The sequence below is a fragment of the Microtus oregoni genome, unplaced genomic scaffold (genome assembly GCF_018167655.1).
Source record: "Microtus oregoni isolate MIOR12 unplaced genomic scaffold, Mior012 000040F_ref0000088, whole genome shotgun sequence".
In the NCBI taxonomy this organism is placed as follows: domain Eukaryota; kingdom Metazoa; phylum Chordata; class Mammalia; order Rodentia; family Cricetidae; genus Microtus; species Microtus oregoni.
This window is the reverse complement of record NW_024543207.1, coordinates 18,638,684-18,656,342: the sequence shown is the minus strand read 5'-3', so window position 1 is coordinate 18,656,342 and position 17,659 is coordinate 18,638,684. Positions and strand designations below refer to the sequence as shown.

The 17,659-nt window shown below is 48.2% G+C and overlaps 1 protein-coding gene across 2 annotated transcripts in view; it reads left to right on the top strand.

Moving 5' to 3' along the window:
* Tent4a (terminal nucleotidyltransferase 4A) overlaps positions 1-14,777 on the top strand; it is a 32,517-nt gene extending 17,740 nt beyond the window's left edge. The window contains exons 5-13 of one of the 2 annotated variants that reach the window (XM_041632202.1): positions 986-1,093; positions 2,201-2,329; positions 4,394-4,607; positions 6,195-6,321; positions 9,990-10,090; positions 10,627-10,799; positions 11,270-11,428; positions 11,566-11,730; positions 12,673-14,777. In XM_041632202.1, the coding sequence (XP_041488136.1) occupies positions 986-1,093; positions 2,201-2,329; positions 4,394-4,607; positions 6,195-6,321; positions 9,990-10,090; positions 10,627-10,799; positions 11,270-11,428; positions 11,566-11,730; positions 12,673-12,864 (1,368 nt within the window). In that variant the 3' untranslated portion in view covers positions 12,865-14,777. Of the gene's footprint in view, positions 1-985; positions 1,094-2,200; positions 2,330-4,393; positions 4,608-6,194; positions 6,322-9,989; positions 10,091-10,626; positions 10,800-11,269; positions 11,429-11,565; positions 11,731-12,669 lie in introns of both variants that reach the window. The other variant, XM_041632201.1, reaches the window with a different exon arrangement.
* Positions 14,778-17,659: the final 2,882 nt, after the last annotated feature.

Here is a 17,659-nt window from a genome sequence, read left to right as displayed (position 1 = left end):
GTCCTCAGGTCTTTCTGGTCGTTGTTACTGCCTACATTTAAAGATTGTCCTCTTGTGGTATATACATGCAACTGATCATCTTCATGCTTAACCAGCTGAGAAACTGCCCGCCTGTGATAATTGGGACTTTTTGACATTTGTGAGATCACCACCCTTGATGCAAAAAGACAAAATTGTGTCCATGTGTGTTCGAGGAGCAAGAGGAAGAAGAGGATAACTCAGGAGAAACTAGCGTTCCTTGTGCTGTTGTTGGAGTGCAGCTTAGCAGGAGAAACTAGCGTTTCTTGTGCTGTTGTTGGAGTGCAGCTTAGGGATCTGTGTGGCTGTGTGGTTTTCATGTGGGAAAGACAACATGCTAGCTTACATTGCAGGAGGAAAATCAAGAGTTCCTTTTGCTACCCAGAGCTGTGTCTGCATAGGAAAGGGCTCCCATCTTAACAGCTAGAAGGTGAGACTGCGTCTAAGGCTTTCCAGCTGCTGCAGGGGTGTGCTCTCTCTACTGACCGTCCTCCATAATATCCATGGATTCAGATCTTGGAGTGCAGGGGCTTTGTGTGTGGTGCAACCTGTGTGTTTGCTGCAGCTGCTCCAAAACAAGTATGGTAGTGTTGCGGTTTACTGCTCTGTGTGTCTGACCCCTGCCCCAAGTCTACCGAGAAAAAAAGACATTTATGTGTGGTAATGGTTTCTTAGGGTGCATGTGCAGGTCAGGTCTTCCCACGGGAGTCTTCTTTTTCAGACTCTTGTTCCCCTCTGACTGTCCCACTTCAGAGTCAGCCTGCAGGAGCAAGTGCAGTGGGGACTTGCCGTGAGGACAGTGGAGGGGGACGTTGGACATCTTTTGGGTCTCTAGTGACCACTGACAGAGCCTTTCTCTTTAAAACTGCCCTTGAGGACTGCTGATTCCCTTTGTGAAGAAAGGGAGGGGAATGGCTGTCTGGAGAATGTAGATGCCAAAGCTGCTTTTTAAATTAAATCTTCGCAGGTGCCAATCATAAAGCTCACAGACCAGGAGACTGAAGTTAAAGTCGACATTAGCTTTAACATGGAGACTGGTGTCCGGGCGGCAGAGTTCATCAAGAACTACATGAAGGTACTGCTATTACAGGTTCCGTGTGAGATCCTGTTACTCCTTTCTCATGAATGTTAAAAACCTTGGAATGGGGCATTGGTAGCAATAAAGAGGGTTCGGTTATGAGTGCCTTGTAATGGGGTTTCTAGAGGTATTTGAGAAGTATGTAGCTGTTTTTCTGATTTACTTTGAGTAACTACTTCCTAACATTGAGTGTCATTTTAGAGAGCTTTGGGGAAATGTTCTTTCTGTTAGTGCACATCCTTGCTCCCGGCTCAGGGCCACATTCACAAGTTTGGGTCGACATTCCTTCTGTGGGTCCCCTCCCTTTAGAGGCCTCAGTGTTGGGGAATATTATTTTCAGGTGTGTGACTTTTGTTTATACTGCATTTGTTTAACTCTGTGAAGCTGTTTTCCTGTGTCTGTCTAAAACACCTGATGGTCTAATAAAGCCCACCAAGCCACAGAGTAAGACTGAAAGTAAAAAAAGAGAAAAAACCAGAGGCTTAAATCATCCTAACTATAGGAAAGTCAGCTAGAAATAAGCCAAACTAAGGCCAGGCATTATATTATAATATTATAAGTAATATTAAGCCTCTGTGTGTGATTTATTTGGGAATGGGGTAGCGCCCCCCCTCACCACAAACAAAGAGTGATAAAAGATTGGCTTGGTGCTTGAGCTGGTGCCTTCTGGAGCTCTGACCAGGCCTGTCTGGCTCCCTCCTCTCTGCCTTCCACTTTGTCAGCTCCTCTCCTTTCTCATCTGATCTCAGCATTTGCACCCGTGATAACACTGGATCAGCCCCTCTGCACATGTCCTGGCCTCGCTGCTTTCCCTTGTGCTGCTCGCAGCCCGAGTGCACCTGCTTACTCCTGCGTGCTCGGGATTCTGCTGGCAGTCCTACTGTGTCCCCTGACTGAGTCACTGCTTGAGGGGAAAGGGTGTTCTCATACTCCCTCAGCAAGTGTGAATCCTTCAGCCTTGGAGACAGTTAAAATTGGAGACAGTTCTTTTTTGGAGGTGGGGGCAAGAGGATGGATGAGCAGTTCTTTCTCTTGTGAAACTTGCTGTCTGCATCTCTTTAAAAGCAGATCAGCTGACCTGTATGCGTCTTCTTGCGTTTACAGAAGTACTCGCTACTGCCGTACTTGATTTTAGTGTTGAAACAGTTCCTGCTGCAGAGGGATCTGAACGAGGTCTTCACAGGAGGAATCAGCTCCTACAGCCTCATCTTAATGGCCATCAGCTTCCTTCAGGTGAGTGGACCTTCTGTGAACTTGTTCTCTCAGCGTAAGTGGTGGCCCTCACCACTAGTGAGCAGTTTCCCCCTCCTGCTTCTGTTCTGGCTCAAGGTGTGGCTGTCTTGGTCAGCGTCATTCCTGCATCTTGATTCTGTGGCTGGCTTCTGTCAGGAGATGTCTGTCTGATTTCCAGGAAGCTTTTACTATGTTGAGACTGTGTGAATTGTGTATTTGGAGCAAGAGAGCAAGAGCTAGTTGGTTTATTGCTGTATAAACTATACAGAACCCTTTCCATTGGTGCTTATCTGTAATCTGTCCCCAATCACTTTCAGAATGAAGGACGGGCACCAACATGGGGAAAGATGGAGAAAGTTTCTTCTACGTTTTTCTCATTTTGCTTTTGGAGATAAAAGTCGCTCTAGTTCTGGATGGCCTGGAGCTGACTGTGTAGCCCAGGCTGACTTGGACTCATGGCAGTCCTTCTGATACAGCTCCCTAGTGCTGAGATTACATGTGTGAGCCACACTGCCTGCCAAGCCTTCTGTGATTAGTGGTCTTAGTTATGTGTCATCACTGTTTGTTCTGGTGAGTGAAGCATAGGAGAGGCCAGTGACACCCGACCTCCACTCTGTAGTCCAGATGACCTAGAATTCACCTTGTGCTCCAGACTGGCTTTAAACTAGTAGCAGTTTTTCTGCCTTAGACACCCAGGCGCTGGAATTATAGGCATGATCTCTTAAACCTGTTAACGATGTCACATATATAAAGTAATACCTGAGTTAATTAAAATTTTATGACATTTAACGTTTGCTTGAGAAAAAAAAATTCCTGTGTGTTTTAGCCCCCCAAGTATATGTCCCATGTATATCAATGATATTCTTTGCACTGTGCTTGGGGAGGGTTGTCATTTCCAGCGACCTTGCTACCCTACAAGTTAAACCACAATGCTGACTGTGTGTTAGCTTTGACTCCCAGGCTTGTTGCCCCTAAAGCTTATGTCCCTGAAGTGTGACAGCAGAGGAGCTTTTGGTCTTGAGCCCCCCCTATTCTGATGTGATGGTGCAGCCTCCCAGTCCACTGTGAGCTAAATGGCTCTGTTTCTGTTTCTTGAGTGCCCCTGATTTGAGGTGACATTTCAGTTATCTTGTAAGGACAGTTGTGATGTGCATGTCACCTCCTGATGTGCTTGTTCCTGGGGTCCTTGCGACTGTGAGACCTCACAGGGCCATCCAGATGGGATGGGATTGCTGTTTCCTCTCCACCTTCTGTGCCTATGTTAGAGTCCTCCAGCCTCAGGCTGGACCATCTCACAGTTGCCTGAGGGAAGGAGGCCAGGCCCTGGACTGGACTGACTTTGAGTGTCTGATTTGATTCAAAGGCAAGGGAATAAAGGCAGACAGACAGACTGCCCTGTTCTTTGGCAGAGGTTCGATCTAGGAACCCAGAGCTCTGATGTCACAGGGGAGCCATGCTTCCTGCTTCAGCCACTGTGCTGCCAGGACTTGTATGTTACTGAGACTTGACCATCGTGTTGTAGAATACAACCTTCGAGTGCTTGGAGTGTGACCAGTGAGACTGCAGGTGCTCGCTCCTTAGTGCTGGCTGCATGTGGGCAGTCACTGGTGCAGAGGAGTTGTCGGGACAGTGGGCGAGGGGCCGTAGGAGGCTTTGGCTTGCTTGCTTGAAGAAAGTGTGATGATGAGCTCGGCCTGACAGTGGTGTGTCTGGGAGCAGGATGAGTTAGTTCCCTGGTTCACGCGAGGTGTGATTTTAGTCAGTGTTGTTCTGCCATCTATTGGTGGCATTTCAGGAGGCTGAGATTACTGTGAAACGGTCACACAGGATATGGAAAACTTACCTACTGTCGGGCAGCATGGGACTACTCAGGTGTCTGTGTTTGGAAGTCATGGTCTGAGTGACTGACAGGCTGGCCGGCGCACTGGGGCCTCCTGGACGTGGCGCACACTCTCTTAGGGACTGTTGAGTGGGGACTCTGAGTCTCTGGAGAGGCTGCTAGGGACGTGTCTTTTTAGAATGTATCCCTAGTTCATATGCTTTGTGGCTGTGCTACTTTTACAGTTACATCCAAGAATTGATGCCCGGAGAGCTGACGAAAACCTTGGAATGCTTCTTGTAGAATTTTTTGAACTTTATGGAAGAAATTTTAATTACTTGAAAACTGGTATTAGAATAAAAGAAGGAGGTGCCTATATCGCCAAAGAAGAGATTATGAAAGCCATGACCAGTGGGTACCGACCATCGATGCTGTGCATTGAGGACCCTCTGCTGCCTGGTGAGCTTATTCCCTGTGTCTGGTTTTGTACCCACAGACCTTAGCGGTGACACTGTCAGAAGTCCTTGTTCTAACTGGCTTACTGCATTTTAAACCTCACATTGCATGAGTGCTGGACTTGGGAAGGTTAATCACTGCGTCCTCCAGAAACCATTCGCTCCTGGGAAGAAGCACACCAGGAAGGGTGGAGTCTCTCGTCCGGCAGCACTTTCTCCCCGGCTTTCCTGGGTCAGGAACGGTGCTGTTGTTTCCACGGGGGCTGAGCCAGGGCTCTCCCAGCCTCACTCCCCTTGGCATGTGTAAGGGGGCTCATGTCACCGTGGTAACAGTGGCCTTTAAACCTTCGCCAGTCTGGTAAAACCATGCTGCAGATTCCTGTTTAACTCTGTTCTTTTCAGCTCTGCTTATTGAGCACCCCTTAGGTAAGAGTCAGCGAGGGCAGGGGACAGGGTGGCTGTGCTCTGTCCCTTCTCATAGGACTGCAGGCGTGGATGCTGGGTCTGCTGAGCAGGCTCCTCAGTGGATTTTTATCTTAGGGGAACCTGTCCCTCACTGCACCCCTGTGTTAGGGGAACCTGTCCCACTCTCTACCCCTGTGTTAGGGGAACACACTGTACCCTTGTGTTAGGGGAACCTGTCCCTCACTGTACCCTGTGTTAGGGGAACACACTGTACCCTTGTGTTAGGGAAACCTGTCCCTCACTGCACCCCAGTTTGTGGTTTTATTTGTGTTTATTCCTGTTCATTATTTATTTTATTATCCTCAAATTTAATGAACATTTTATTAGTGTTTCAATGCTTCTAGGATGTGATTAATTTCTTTAAGAATTTATTGAGGAGAATGTCCTGACAGTTCTTCTCAGCTGTCTTTTAAGAGGTCTGGAAGATTCCATAGATGGGGAGATGTGGTTTTCCTGAGTGTCTGTTGGACCAACGAGCTCGTGCCTTCAAGTGTCTGTGTCAGTGTGTCTGCATGACTGCTGTGCTATAGCTGAGTCCAGGAAGACGAAACTTCAGTGTCCTCACTAAGAGTCCGCACCTCACCCGCCCATGAGGGATGAATGTGTGTAGTTCCTCTTAACTCTAGGGACACTTCATTGGGTTGCTCTGAGTTTAGACTGGTAGCGCTCTTCCTTAGAGTGCTCACTCCCCACCAGCTCTCCTTGTGGGACACTGAGGACTTACCAGTGAGGTTATTGATCATGCCAGGGCCACACTGCTGGTTCGTGCTTAGGATGTCTTGGATTTTCCTTGTGGTGGGTGGTTCCTTGTGGGTATTCTTTCTTTTTTCTTTTCCTGCTACCCTGGGACTTAGGCGACCTCATGAACTCTCAGGATCCCTGTGACTGCCCTCTTTGCAGTCGTAGCAGTAGACTGCTGACGTGGCATCTGATGTACACTGAACCTGTGGGTGTTTACATACATGAGCTGTGTGCTGCAGTCGGCAGCACTCGGCGCTGTGTTCTCATGCCCGTTGCATGAGCTGCTGAAGTTGGAGGCTCCGTTCCCAGGACCGTGTTTGAAAAGTTGGAAATGGCAGGGTGATGCTCAGGCCTGAAGCAGTCTGACAGTTGCCTTTTGTTGCAGGAAACGATGTTGGGCGGAGTTCCTACGGGGCCATGCAGGTGAAGCAGGTGTTTGACTACGCCTACATTGTGCTCAGCCATGCTGTGTCGCCGCTCGCCAGGTCTTACCCCAACCGGGATTCTGAAAGGTAATGGGTCTTGGACCTGGGTCCTGGGGAGTGGCAGCTCTACTTTCTCTAGTTGTGTGTTTCTGTGATATTGGTGGGTACACTGTCATTCTTGAGTGGACCTTGGTAATAAGGATTGGGATTCAGGATGGCTGTTGGATGGCCCATGGTCTAGGGCTGAACATTCTTTAATGGGGTGGTATTTTACTGGGGTATTCTGTATGGGGACAGATCCTGACTTCTAAACCCTGGATTGGTGCTGGTCCATCCTCCAGTCAGACATGTTTATCTCTGACTCCAGGTTAGCTGCCGCATAGGTATAGTGTTGAAATAGGAGCGACGGGCTGTGTCCCAGGCACCCGGCCGCCCGCACGGCTAGCTTTACCCGAAATAATTACACGGAAACTGTATTCTTTTAAACACCGCTTGGCCCATTATATCTAGCCTTTTCTCAGCTAACTCTCGCACCTGGACTAGCCCATTTCTTATAATCTGTGTAGCCCATGAGCTGGCTTACCAGGAATGATCTTAACCTGCATCTGCCTGGAGTGGGAGAATCATGGCGACTCCTTGACTCAGCTTCTTTCTCCCAGCATTCTGTTCTGTTTACTCCTCCCACCTGTTTTAACCTATGAGGGCCAAGCAGTTTCTTTATTGCTTAACCAATGAAATCAACAGATTGATATATAACACTCCCACATCACTTCCCCTTTTTCTGTTTAAACAAAAAAGGAAGGCTTTAACTTTAACATAGCAAAATTACATATAGCAAAACAGTTATCAAGCAAGAATTACAGTTATAATATTTATATCTATTTTATCTTTTATCATAACTAAGGAAAACTATAACTATATCTATTCATTTTTCAACTCCATCAAAGACTCCAGAAGGATATAATACTACCTAACAAACACGAAGTCCAAAACTCTAGAAATAACAGAGACACCTCGCTGCCTGTACAGTCACCCAAAGTTCCTCTGTACCGTTGGGGCATCCATCTTCGGCCTTCAGGCCCATAGTATCCAGCAGACATTTCCATGAAGCAGGAAATTTCAAAGGAAGTTCAGTCACTTTCTGCTGTGTCCTGCAGAATGTCTCGCAGACTCTCATGAATCAGGAACCCCAAAAGACCATCTCACCCTTAGGCAAGTTCAGCAGTCCTCTCTCTCTGGGTCCAGTTTATGCCATAGTCCAGGCAAGAACAGTTTCTTGCCCAAATGGCTATCAAACTCCATAAGGAGCCTCTTCAATGCCCATCTTCCTCTTGAAGGAGCAGACATGTCTCATTGTCATGAAAAGTCCTAAGTTATTAAAATATTTTAAATGCCATATTCTGCAGCCTTTGAGAGATATGAAGAATGCCTATCTGAAATATATCTCTATATATCTAGAAAATCTAAGTAACATGACTACAAACTTGACTATTATTTATGATTATCCATCAACAACCTATATTTCTTCATTATACATTACATTTTAAAAATGAACTACACAATCACAACACCTTATTCAAGATCAGAAATACATATACATATAACAAAATTGACCTTAAAATCCATACCAATGCAAATTATTCATACCTATATCATTTCCCCCTTTAAATGTAAAAGAACATTTATAAACAATATTTTGGGAACGTGGGTGCAGTTTTTTCTCTCCAAACTGCTTCCTGCTGAGTGGGGGTGCTGTTAATCAGATCATTTAGGGTGTAACCTGTGTGCCAGGTTTATCTCAGTTGGCAGTTGAGTGAAGTAATTTTTTGAGGGTGTTCACAGGAACTTTTTGGGAGGTCGTGGTCTATCATACCATATCGCAATAGATGCAATCCACATGGTCTGGTCCTCTGTGAAAACAAAAGAAGACCCTCTCCAAAGCATCGTATCCTTAGACCCAAATTTTGAAATCGTAATACCCTTATATCCATTCTGGTTTAGCTTGGCAGCCCATGTAATGAAATGTCTCTCTGTACTTAGCTCCTTTACAGTCAAAAATTTTAAAGAAAACACAATGTACATAATCCAGACTCTCTGTGAATTTTCCATTTTTATGTGGCTTATTTTTCTTTATTTCTTTTAATCTCTTAACTATCTGTACTCTGTCTCTTTAAAGACTTTACCCTTTTTTTAAGACATTAACTTTATTCTTTATATTCTTTTTCTTCTCTCTCTCAAGCCTACGTACATTCATCCAACAGTGTCTGAATCTGTTTTATTGTGAATCTGTAATTTTTTTACTATCCAGGAGCATTTTTTAAAATATTAAGCAGTTCTTAAAAACTTAAGTTGCACCATGTAGGGGTAATATGGTACTGCGTGTTTACTGCCAAGTCTAAACCTTAACTACGCTGTTATTATGGTAATTATGGTAGTTCCTGCCTGAGGTCAGCACAGTTCAGCATGGAGCAGCCGCTCCTGCCTCAGATCCATTTGGTGCCCCTGAGCTGAGCACAGTTCCAGGCACACAGCAAGTCCACATTGGAGCCACACTCAGCAGTTTAATTTTGAGACTGAGCGTGCAGCACAGAAACTCTTTTTATCCAAGTTACAACCAAATCTGACACGCAGAGCACTGTGCAGTCTGAAAACACGTCTCTTCTGCCATGCTCTTCTGCCTGCCTAAGCCTAATTCTGCCGGCTGCCCAGGTGCAGGCGGGGAGCATTGAGCCTTCAGCATGGTCTCAGAGCACTCTTCTTCCGATCCCAAGCGGGAACACAAACATCCAGTCCCATAAAATCCACTGAAATGCTTTAAAGCCAGAGTTCACGCTGGCAGCACAGCCCCAAGAAGCTGCGCTTTAAACTGACACAGCGTTTTTTCTGCTGCTGTTGCCGAATCAGGAAATCTCTCTACAGCACGCCACCAACAAACAGCAAAAATCTGTGTTAAACTCTCTCTCCCTTATGATTAAGCCTTCTCAGGTTTTTAAGTGGATTTAGTCCATCACGTCGGCGCCACTCTGTAGTAGTTAGGGGCGGCGGGGCTGCGTCCCCGGCACCCGGCCGCCCACATGGCTAGCTCTAGCTTATGCCCCGAAATAATTACACGGAAACGGTATTCTTTTAAACACTGCCTGGCCCCATTAGTTCCAGCCTCTTATTGGCTAGCTCTTACATATTGACCTAACCCATTTCTATTAATCTGTGTAGCCCACGAGCTGGCTTACCAGGAATGATCTTAACCTGCGTCTGCCTGGAGTGGGAGAATCATGGCGACTCCTTGACACAGCTTCTTTCTCCCAGCATTCTGTTCTGTTTACTCCTCCCACCTGTTTTAACCTATGAGGGCCAAGCAGTTTCTTTATTGCTTAACCAATCAAATCAACAGATTGACATATGACACTCCCACATCAGTATAGCATGTGGGGGTGGGGAGCAGACAGCTGGTGGGGAGGACAGGACTGTGCAGCCTGCTGTTGGGAATGGCACTGTGGCTGTGCTGCAGACCAGCAGTGGGGTCTTTCCTACCCTGTAGTGGGAAACAGCACTCCATGGCTGCTGTGAATGGGGGTCTGGGCCCCTAAGAGCTGGATTGGAGCCGTCGTCTTTCGTAGACAGATGGTGGTTAAGGACCTCCTTTTATCATGACCTCATAGCACACTTGAATGTAAACACATAAGAACTCCTTCTTTTGTCCTTCATAAGCCTCACACCTGACACATGATGTCTGTGTCCAACCTTGTTCTTTGCAGTACTTTAGGAAGAATCATCAAAGTCACCCAGGAAGTGATTGACTACCGGAGGTGGATCAAAGAAAAGTGGGGTAGCAGAATCCTCCCATCTCCAGACCTGGGTGAGAGACTGACACAGTGTGAGGCTTGGCCCTCTGCCCTTCAGCACAGAAGCCTCTCTTACCCTCTTGTGGGTTGTTCAAGCTAGGAAAGTGGCTCCTTCTACTTTTTCTGACAGACCGTTCCTTCTGTAAGACCTAAGCTAATAGAAGTAGAGCAGAAGTTGCAGTAGGAGTGTGGGAAGGGGCAGGCAGACGTTGTTGTTAGGGTTGATTGGATTCCAGCATGTAATGGCCAGAAATCATTGAGATAGGTATTTTTTCGTTTCAAATCTTAGAATTCCAGTGTGTCTTTGTATTTCAGAATTCTACATTTCTATTTCAGATACTTGCTTTATGTTATAGTTTATAAAAGCTACAGGTAAGATTTACGCACCCAGTGTTGGACAGATATTTTAATGCTTTCTGATAACTAGTTTAATATACATTTACAATTTGGTTAACTCAGATTCAAGGTTTGGTTTGTTAGTTGCACATGCGACATTTCAGAGCTCCGCAGCTTTGGGCTGCTGGCACATCGCTTTGCTTTCCTGCCCCAGACAACAGGATTAAGATAAAGGAGAGAATCAACACTTGCAATGGGGAGCAGATGCAGAGCCGGGAGCCCGGCTCCCCCTACAGCCAACGCCTGACTCTGTCCCTGTCCAGTCCCCAGCTGCTGTCCTCAGGTTCCTCTGCTTCTTCCGTGTCCTCGCTCTCTGGAAGTGATATTGTGAGTGGGTTTTTGCTCTTGACTGTCTCCCTCACCTGTGGGGTGGTTGGTGTCCTTGTTATCTCTAACAGGGAGTTCAGGACCTTTTCCTCCGTCTCAGTCCCTTCCTGGGTGTGCATGCATACAAAGTCTGTGCTTGGTGTTCTTTGCCATAGGCCTTAAGCCCAGGCTGTGCTGCTCACATGACCGAGGTAGTAATAGCCCTCAGCCAAGCCATGGACTTTTCAGTGATTTTGTTTTTTGTTTTTTTAAATCTGGTTTAGAGATTTATAAACTGAAGTCCACGTGTTTCCTATAGCCTGGTCTTTCTCAGTTTTAAAGTAACTCTGAGGCAGCGGGTACACTTGGACCATCTGTTGCTCAGCCTGATTTGCTCGAATGACCTTTTCTGCTTCTCTCCCTGAGGGTGCGTTTTGAGACCTCAGTGGCACCCTGCTCACAGCTCTCCTTGTTTCTGTGCTGGACTCTAGGACTCAGATGCGCCCGCCTGCACCACTCCCAGTGTTTGTCAGTTCAGCCTACAAGCACCCACCACCCTGATGGCCAGCCTGCCTACAGCCTTGCCAATACCCAGCAGTAAGCCTCAGGCTGCTGCTCCCAGAACATTGATCATGACAACGAACAATCAGGTACAGGCTCCCTCTCTAGAGCCAGCATCCGAGCCAGCAGTGTTCACTGTGAACTGACTCTTCTTCAGGCATGTTTGTGTCTTAGGAACTGACATGTTTGCCCGCTCTGGAAGCTCATGCTTACCTTTTCCTTCTAGACCAGGTTTACCATCCCCCCGCCAACCCTCGGAGTCGCCCCTGTTCCTTGCAGACAGGCTGGCGTGGAAGGAACCACGTCTTTGAAGACTGTTCACCATGTGACTTCCCCAGCCATCCCCTCGGCATCCCCCAATCCACTGTCCAGTCCCCATCTGTATCACAAGGTGAGTGCTGTCTGTCTTGCCTCCGGAGTCACCGCAGCTGGGCCTGTGCCTCTCAGAGAGACCAGAAAGTTTCAAAGGGGCCTCTGTGTCTGCCTGTGCAGCTCACCCCTGTTTTCCTTTGTCAGCAGCATCTCAAGTGCTAGTTGGTTCATTGCGACAGTTTAAGCAGTGACAGCGCTGTCATTCTCCCTGGCGCTGCAGCGTGAAGGAGAGCAGGGCTTTCCAGTTCACTTGACCACTTACTTTGGTTTTTAAAGTCAAAAGGTAGAGCCAAGCCTTACCCTTGCCACAGCCTGTAGTGGACTGTCCGCCAGTCTGCCCAGTTGCTGGCTTCCCTGCCCGTGGGGAGCTTTGTGCTGCACCATGCTGGGATGTCTTGCCAAGTCTCATTAGCCATGGGAGTACTTCATGCCCTGGGACCCTTCCCCATCCTCTAAGGCATCAGATAGGCCCATGACCCATACAGGGCTGGATGCAGTACTTAACTAAAGTAGCTCCTCTTTGCTTACCCCATCCCAGTTGGCCAGTGTAGTTTTGTTCTGGGAGGGGATAATTCCTTATTATGGGTGTGCTGTCATTGGGGATGGAGAACTCCTGCCCTCAGCACTGCAGCCTCCTCCACATGGTGGGTTTGCCCAACTCTTCCCGGAAGCATCTCATGCTTCTCTTGTCCTCTTTGCAGTTGCTTTGGAAATGGCCCAGAGCTTTACTGCTGCCTGTAAAGGTCCTGAGAATTAGGTAGGCATACGTGACTCCTGTCACAGACAGTGAGGTTTACAGGGACCTTCTCATACCTGTGACGAAACAGAGCAAATACGTGGAGCGAAGTGATGCTCTTGTCTGCCCACTGCACAGCACAGCAGGGAAGACGTGGCTGTGGTTCTTGTCATCTCATGGTCCGTGTGCTGCACTTCAGCCCTGCTCTCTCTGTCTCTCCAGCAGCACAGCGGCATGAAACTGTCTATGAAAGGCTCCCACAACCACACCCAGGGCGGCGGCTACAGCTCTGTGGGTAGTGGAGCCGTGAGGCCTCCTGTTGGCAACCGAGGACACCACCAGTACAACCGCACCGGCTGGAGGAGGAAAAAGCACGCACACACGAGGGACAGCTTGCCTGTGAGTCTCAGCAGATAATGGCTCCTGGCTGCTCCCACCCCAGACTGCGCACAGCACCTCCACTGTGGGCTGCTGAGGGCCGCCCGGCACAGGTCACTCTGCATGTTTGTGTGGTGGCCGCATCCATCCTACAGAGCAGCTCCCTGTGCTCATCTGTGAAGCCTTACTACACGTGGATGTGCGTCTGCCTGCCTAGGAGTCTGCGCCCGTGCCCAGCAGGGCGGCTGAGGAGTGAAGGACTGCGTGTGCTCCTGTCTGTCCCAGGCAGAGAGGTCAAGCCCTGCTACATGTCTTTCTCATGGGAGTGTGCAGGCTGCCATTTTACTGCCCTCATGTCTTGTTTGAAACTTTGGGACTGTTTTTCTATGTAAATATTGAAAACTTATGATTTGTGCAATAACTCAGATATTTTTTATTTAATTTCATATTTTCACATAAGTTATATTTAAGGGAGGAGGGAATTTTTTTTAAACACGCTTAGATCCTTTCCCAATTTGCATTTTCTAAGTTGGGTTCCTCGTGTTGGCTGTTGTCTGTTAAGTGTCGTTACCTGAACACCGTGAGGAGGGGCTTGCGGGTTTTATTTTCACGTCTTTTCTTTTGGTCAGATGCAGTGAAGGAGCCAAGTCATCGTGATGGTTTTGTGAGGCGTTCAGCTCCCAGGCCTCCAGTGCGTTCCTGGCAGCCTTGCTGTAGGCCTTGGGCTGTTGTCCTGCTCTGACCACAAGTTCTGACATTTTGGTTTGGGTTTTTAAAAACTAGACAGCAAATCCAGCTTTTAAAGTGCCAGAAGTAAAAACCTCTAGGGAGCAGAGGTGGTCACATCATAGAGATTGTACAGTACTGTGGCTGTGCCGTGCTACGGTCGGGCAGTGATGTGTCTGAACCGTGGGCCTGGGGAGTATCGTTACAGACAATGGCACCCAGATTAGGAATGTGGAGAGAGGAATTTCCTTGATTCCGTTGAGGAATCTGCATAGCGGTATGCACTGTTCTGTTAAGAGCAAATATCTGAAAAGTACCTCTGCGGTCGGGGCACGTGGGGAGTATTTTATTGTATCACAGGAGAGCATAGCCCAGCCAGCGTGGGCCCAGGAGCGGCTGGTGCCTGACGTCAGCAGCAAACAGGTATACTATGCAAGTGTATTGTGCCACAACAACCACTGTCTTTGTTACTTGTTTTGAACAAGATTATATCCATCGCCTAAACCCCGAGTCTCTGGAGCACCACGGTTGTCCTGGGAGTGCTTGCATCTTGTAGGCCCTCTGGCTTCCATTTCTAAAATGGGGGTTCTGGCCCTGCTAAACACTACAGAGAGGTCAGTCTTTCAGTCCACTGGTAGAGAATGTCAGGACAAGAAGCTGATTGCTGTGACATCTGATTGGCATGCAGCAGTGGGAGTTGTAGATTGATGTCTGAATGTGACGGACGCCTAGCCAAGGACAAGTTGTGCGTGTCTGGGTCTGCCTCTCGCTGCCGCTGCTGTGGGGGCTGCTGACTCTGAGACAGTGCTGAGCAGAGTAGCACATGGGGTCTGCAGCTCATGAAGATTGGAATCATCCAGAATATTTAAACTATTTAAATTGTGAAACCTGTTGCTAAAGAATATTTAGGAACACTGGTCCACAGGCCTGTACTAATTACACATTAGCAATATTGACTGTATCTGCATTAAGGAGCCACCGTGGGGCCGTGTGAGTGACCCGCAGATGTGCGTTTTAAAGTTCTGTCCAGGCCCAGGTGAGTGTCCATCCCTGTAATGGTGAACCAAATGAATTGGCCTGGCTACCACTGTGGCCACATGCTACAGGCTGACAGAAGCTATCATGTTTCAATTTTGTGTGTGGACAACAATGTGGACACTAAAATTGACATATTTTTATGTAAAGTTTTTTCTATTCTTTGATTTTTAATAAACTTTAGAAACCAGCTTTATGTTGACTAGATGCTTTCCTCTGAAGGGTGGGGTGGGGTGGGGTGGTTTCTGCACTAGCTGCATGCTGAGGTTAATACGATCCTCAGGTCATCCCTGTGGCCAGGTCATCACATGGGGTCATGCCTGCTGCAGGAGTTTGAGCCCCACATGTGGGTGCTTGAAGTTTCAGGAGCACTGTGTGCTCCCCACTGTGCTGTGGTCTGGAGGCCGGCATCCCAGGGAAACGGGCCTGCATGCAGATCAACACTGCCACACTCCAAGCTCCCAAACATGACACCTGCAGTTTCTGGTTTGTAGGGAGTTTGCTAAGCATGCCTATGACAGGACTCTCAGCTGCTCAGCCCATCAGTGTGTGTGGTGGGACGCTGTACCGCCTACTGCACGGGCCGGGAACAAAGCGCACATCCGTCCTAACACAATCGTTCTTTCTCCAGTGACTGAGTCAGAAAAAGACCAGTTCATGACCTTAGAAGCTGCAGTGAATTCCAGGCAAGGTAGGAAACCATACTAGGCCGTTTTCCCTGGAAGCTGCTCTTCTGCCCTCGGGCCTGAGGCTGGCTGTGAAGTGTGGGCAGTTTCCATTTCTGCAGAGCAGTCCACTGCTCCTGTTTGCTCTCACCTGCAAGTTCTCAAGTCCCGAGTGTGTGTCCAGGCAGTGGGGACAGATGTGACCCCTACCTCATAACTGTTGGCTCAGGTGTGTGTGTGTGTGGGGGGGGGATGCGTATCTTAGGGGGCTCAGTCATAAAAATGAGAGAAGAGTCAGGCCAGATGCTGTGGTGCCATTCGCTGCCGCTGAGGGCCACATGCAGATGAGAGGAGAGCCCCCCTGAGTTGTGGTGCTCATGCTTTGCGGTCCACACGGTTGCCTGACGGGGAAGCCGGTGCGGGAAATCGGTCTTCTGCTGTGCAAGGTAGGCACTGACCTCAAGCCAGTTTCAGCAATGTTCGCCCAGTGCCACCTGCACGCCTTTGCACCTGGTCTCCTGTCCCCTCTGGTTTGCCCAGCTTTGAGGACACAAGTCAGTCTCTCACCGAGCTTTTGTCTTGACAAAACAAGTAGGCTCATCTGCTAGTCACCTCAGCATTGGGCTCAGGAAAAGGGATGCTGCAGTTACTTGAGATGCGATAAATGACAGAATCCTCTCCAGTGATGGTCAGGGGAGCCCGTCAGCTTCAGACCTTCGTGCTTCCAGGGACAGCTCCAGCTTTACCTGGTCAGACTTGGTGTTTGCCTCAGCCCCAGAAGCCCTGCTCTTAATATCCTGAAAGACCACTTCTTTCTTGAGGCTGCCTGCCTCTCTCCTTCACTCATCAGCTGGGGTCCACATCCTCTTTCCACTGCCTCCAGCTGGTGCTGCCGGCCCTGCCTCACTTGCTCAGCCTGATTCTGCCCCTGCAAGTCCTCTTCATGGGCTCTCTCCACATGCTCTCCCCAGCCCTCCTAGTCTCACTGGCCAGGTAGCATGAGCACTTCTGGCTTGGGTCTGTCTTCTGAGCATATAATCTAGACGGAATTTCTGTATAGTTCCCCCGCCCCAGGCTGCCAACTCAGTGGGTCTCCAAGCTCATCCTCTCTTGCTCCCTTAGCCCTGTGGCCACCTGCTTCAGGTGACCTCCCAGTCAGGCATCATGGCCTTGAGATCTACTTTATTGGCAGGTTGTCAGCCTCTGCTGATCTCTTTGCATTCCTTCGCCACTGAGAAGCTTCCATCCCTGTGTTCCCATTGTCTCCCTTTTGGGTCTCAGATACCCCTCACCTGCTGCATTCCTCCAGCCCCTTCTGTATCACCCAGAAAACCATCTGTGAAAGACACAGGTAACTCCTTCACTGCCTGGGGTCCTCAGGTGCTGGCTTTCCCCTTCACTGTGTTCACCATTGTCATGGATGCCTTGACCTAACAAATGTCCGAGTACACTGTACTGAGATCCTCTTAGAAAGGAAATCCGTGGGGCTGGTTCCTAAAGTGCTTGTATTATAAGCATGAAGACTTGAGTTTATAACCCTAGTATCATGTAAAAAAGCTGGAGATTTGAGGGCAGTAGGATTCCTGGAACTTGCCACCTGTCCAGCCTAGCCTAATTGGTGAGAGCCACAGCAATGAAACACACACACACACACACACACACACACACACACTCACACCCTTTATGCAAGAAGCCAGCAGTATGGGTAGCTAGTGTTGGGTGGCAAATGAAGTGCAGTTCAATTGAGGACTTTACCCTGCCAGCCCTACCAGCAACAGCCCCAGCCAAGCCCAGAGGGAGTTGGGGACCCAGAGCCGGCAGAAAGGAGTTGCTATATGGAGCTGAGCCACCAATTTAAAGGGTCTAATTTACATGAGGAATTAATTTATTATAACAGGCCAAACAGAAACACTTTAATGCCTGGGTCTCCCCTCTTTCTTGTGTTCCATTTAGTCTTCGTGTTCTTTGATATTGAAAATTCTCAGGGTGTTGGGTATTTTGGAAGGGAAGTATTTAGCATGGTTTTTAAAATGTCGTTTGACACTCTGGTGCAATGATTTATGAGCTATTTTAGCGTAGCGTAGTAGACACTCCCATTGACCCAATAGCTGTTTTATTGCCTAGTAGGTTTACCAGTTTAAAGTGTGAAACTTGAGCTTAGAAAGTGAGTGATACTTGGTGTTTTCAGATATCAATGGATAGTTTCGTTGGGTGCTCTGTCTTGTGTTGGGCTCAGTTTTGCTTGGGGGAAATCAGGTGCACAGGAAATGTCCTTGTGCCCATGGTGGCCATGCAGACAGATCTCCTCAGCAAGTTACAGCGGAGCAGAAGGTAGTTCTAATTTATCATCACCTCTTTACCCATCTAGACAGAAGGTAAACTGTGTAGCAGGTCAGGGCTGGGTGGCT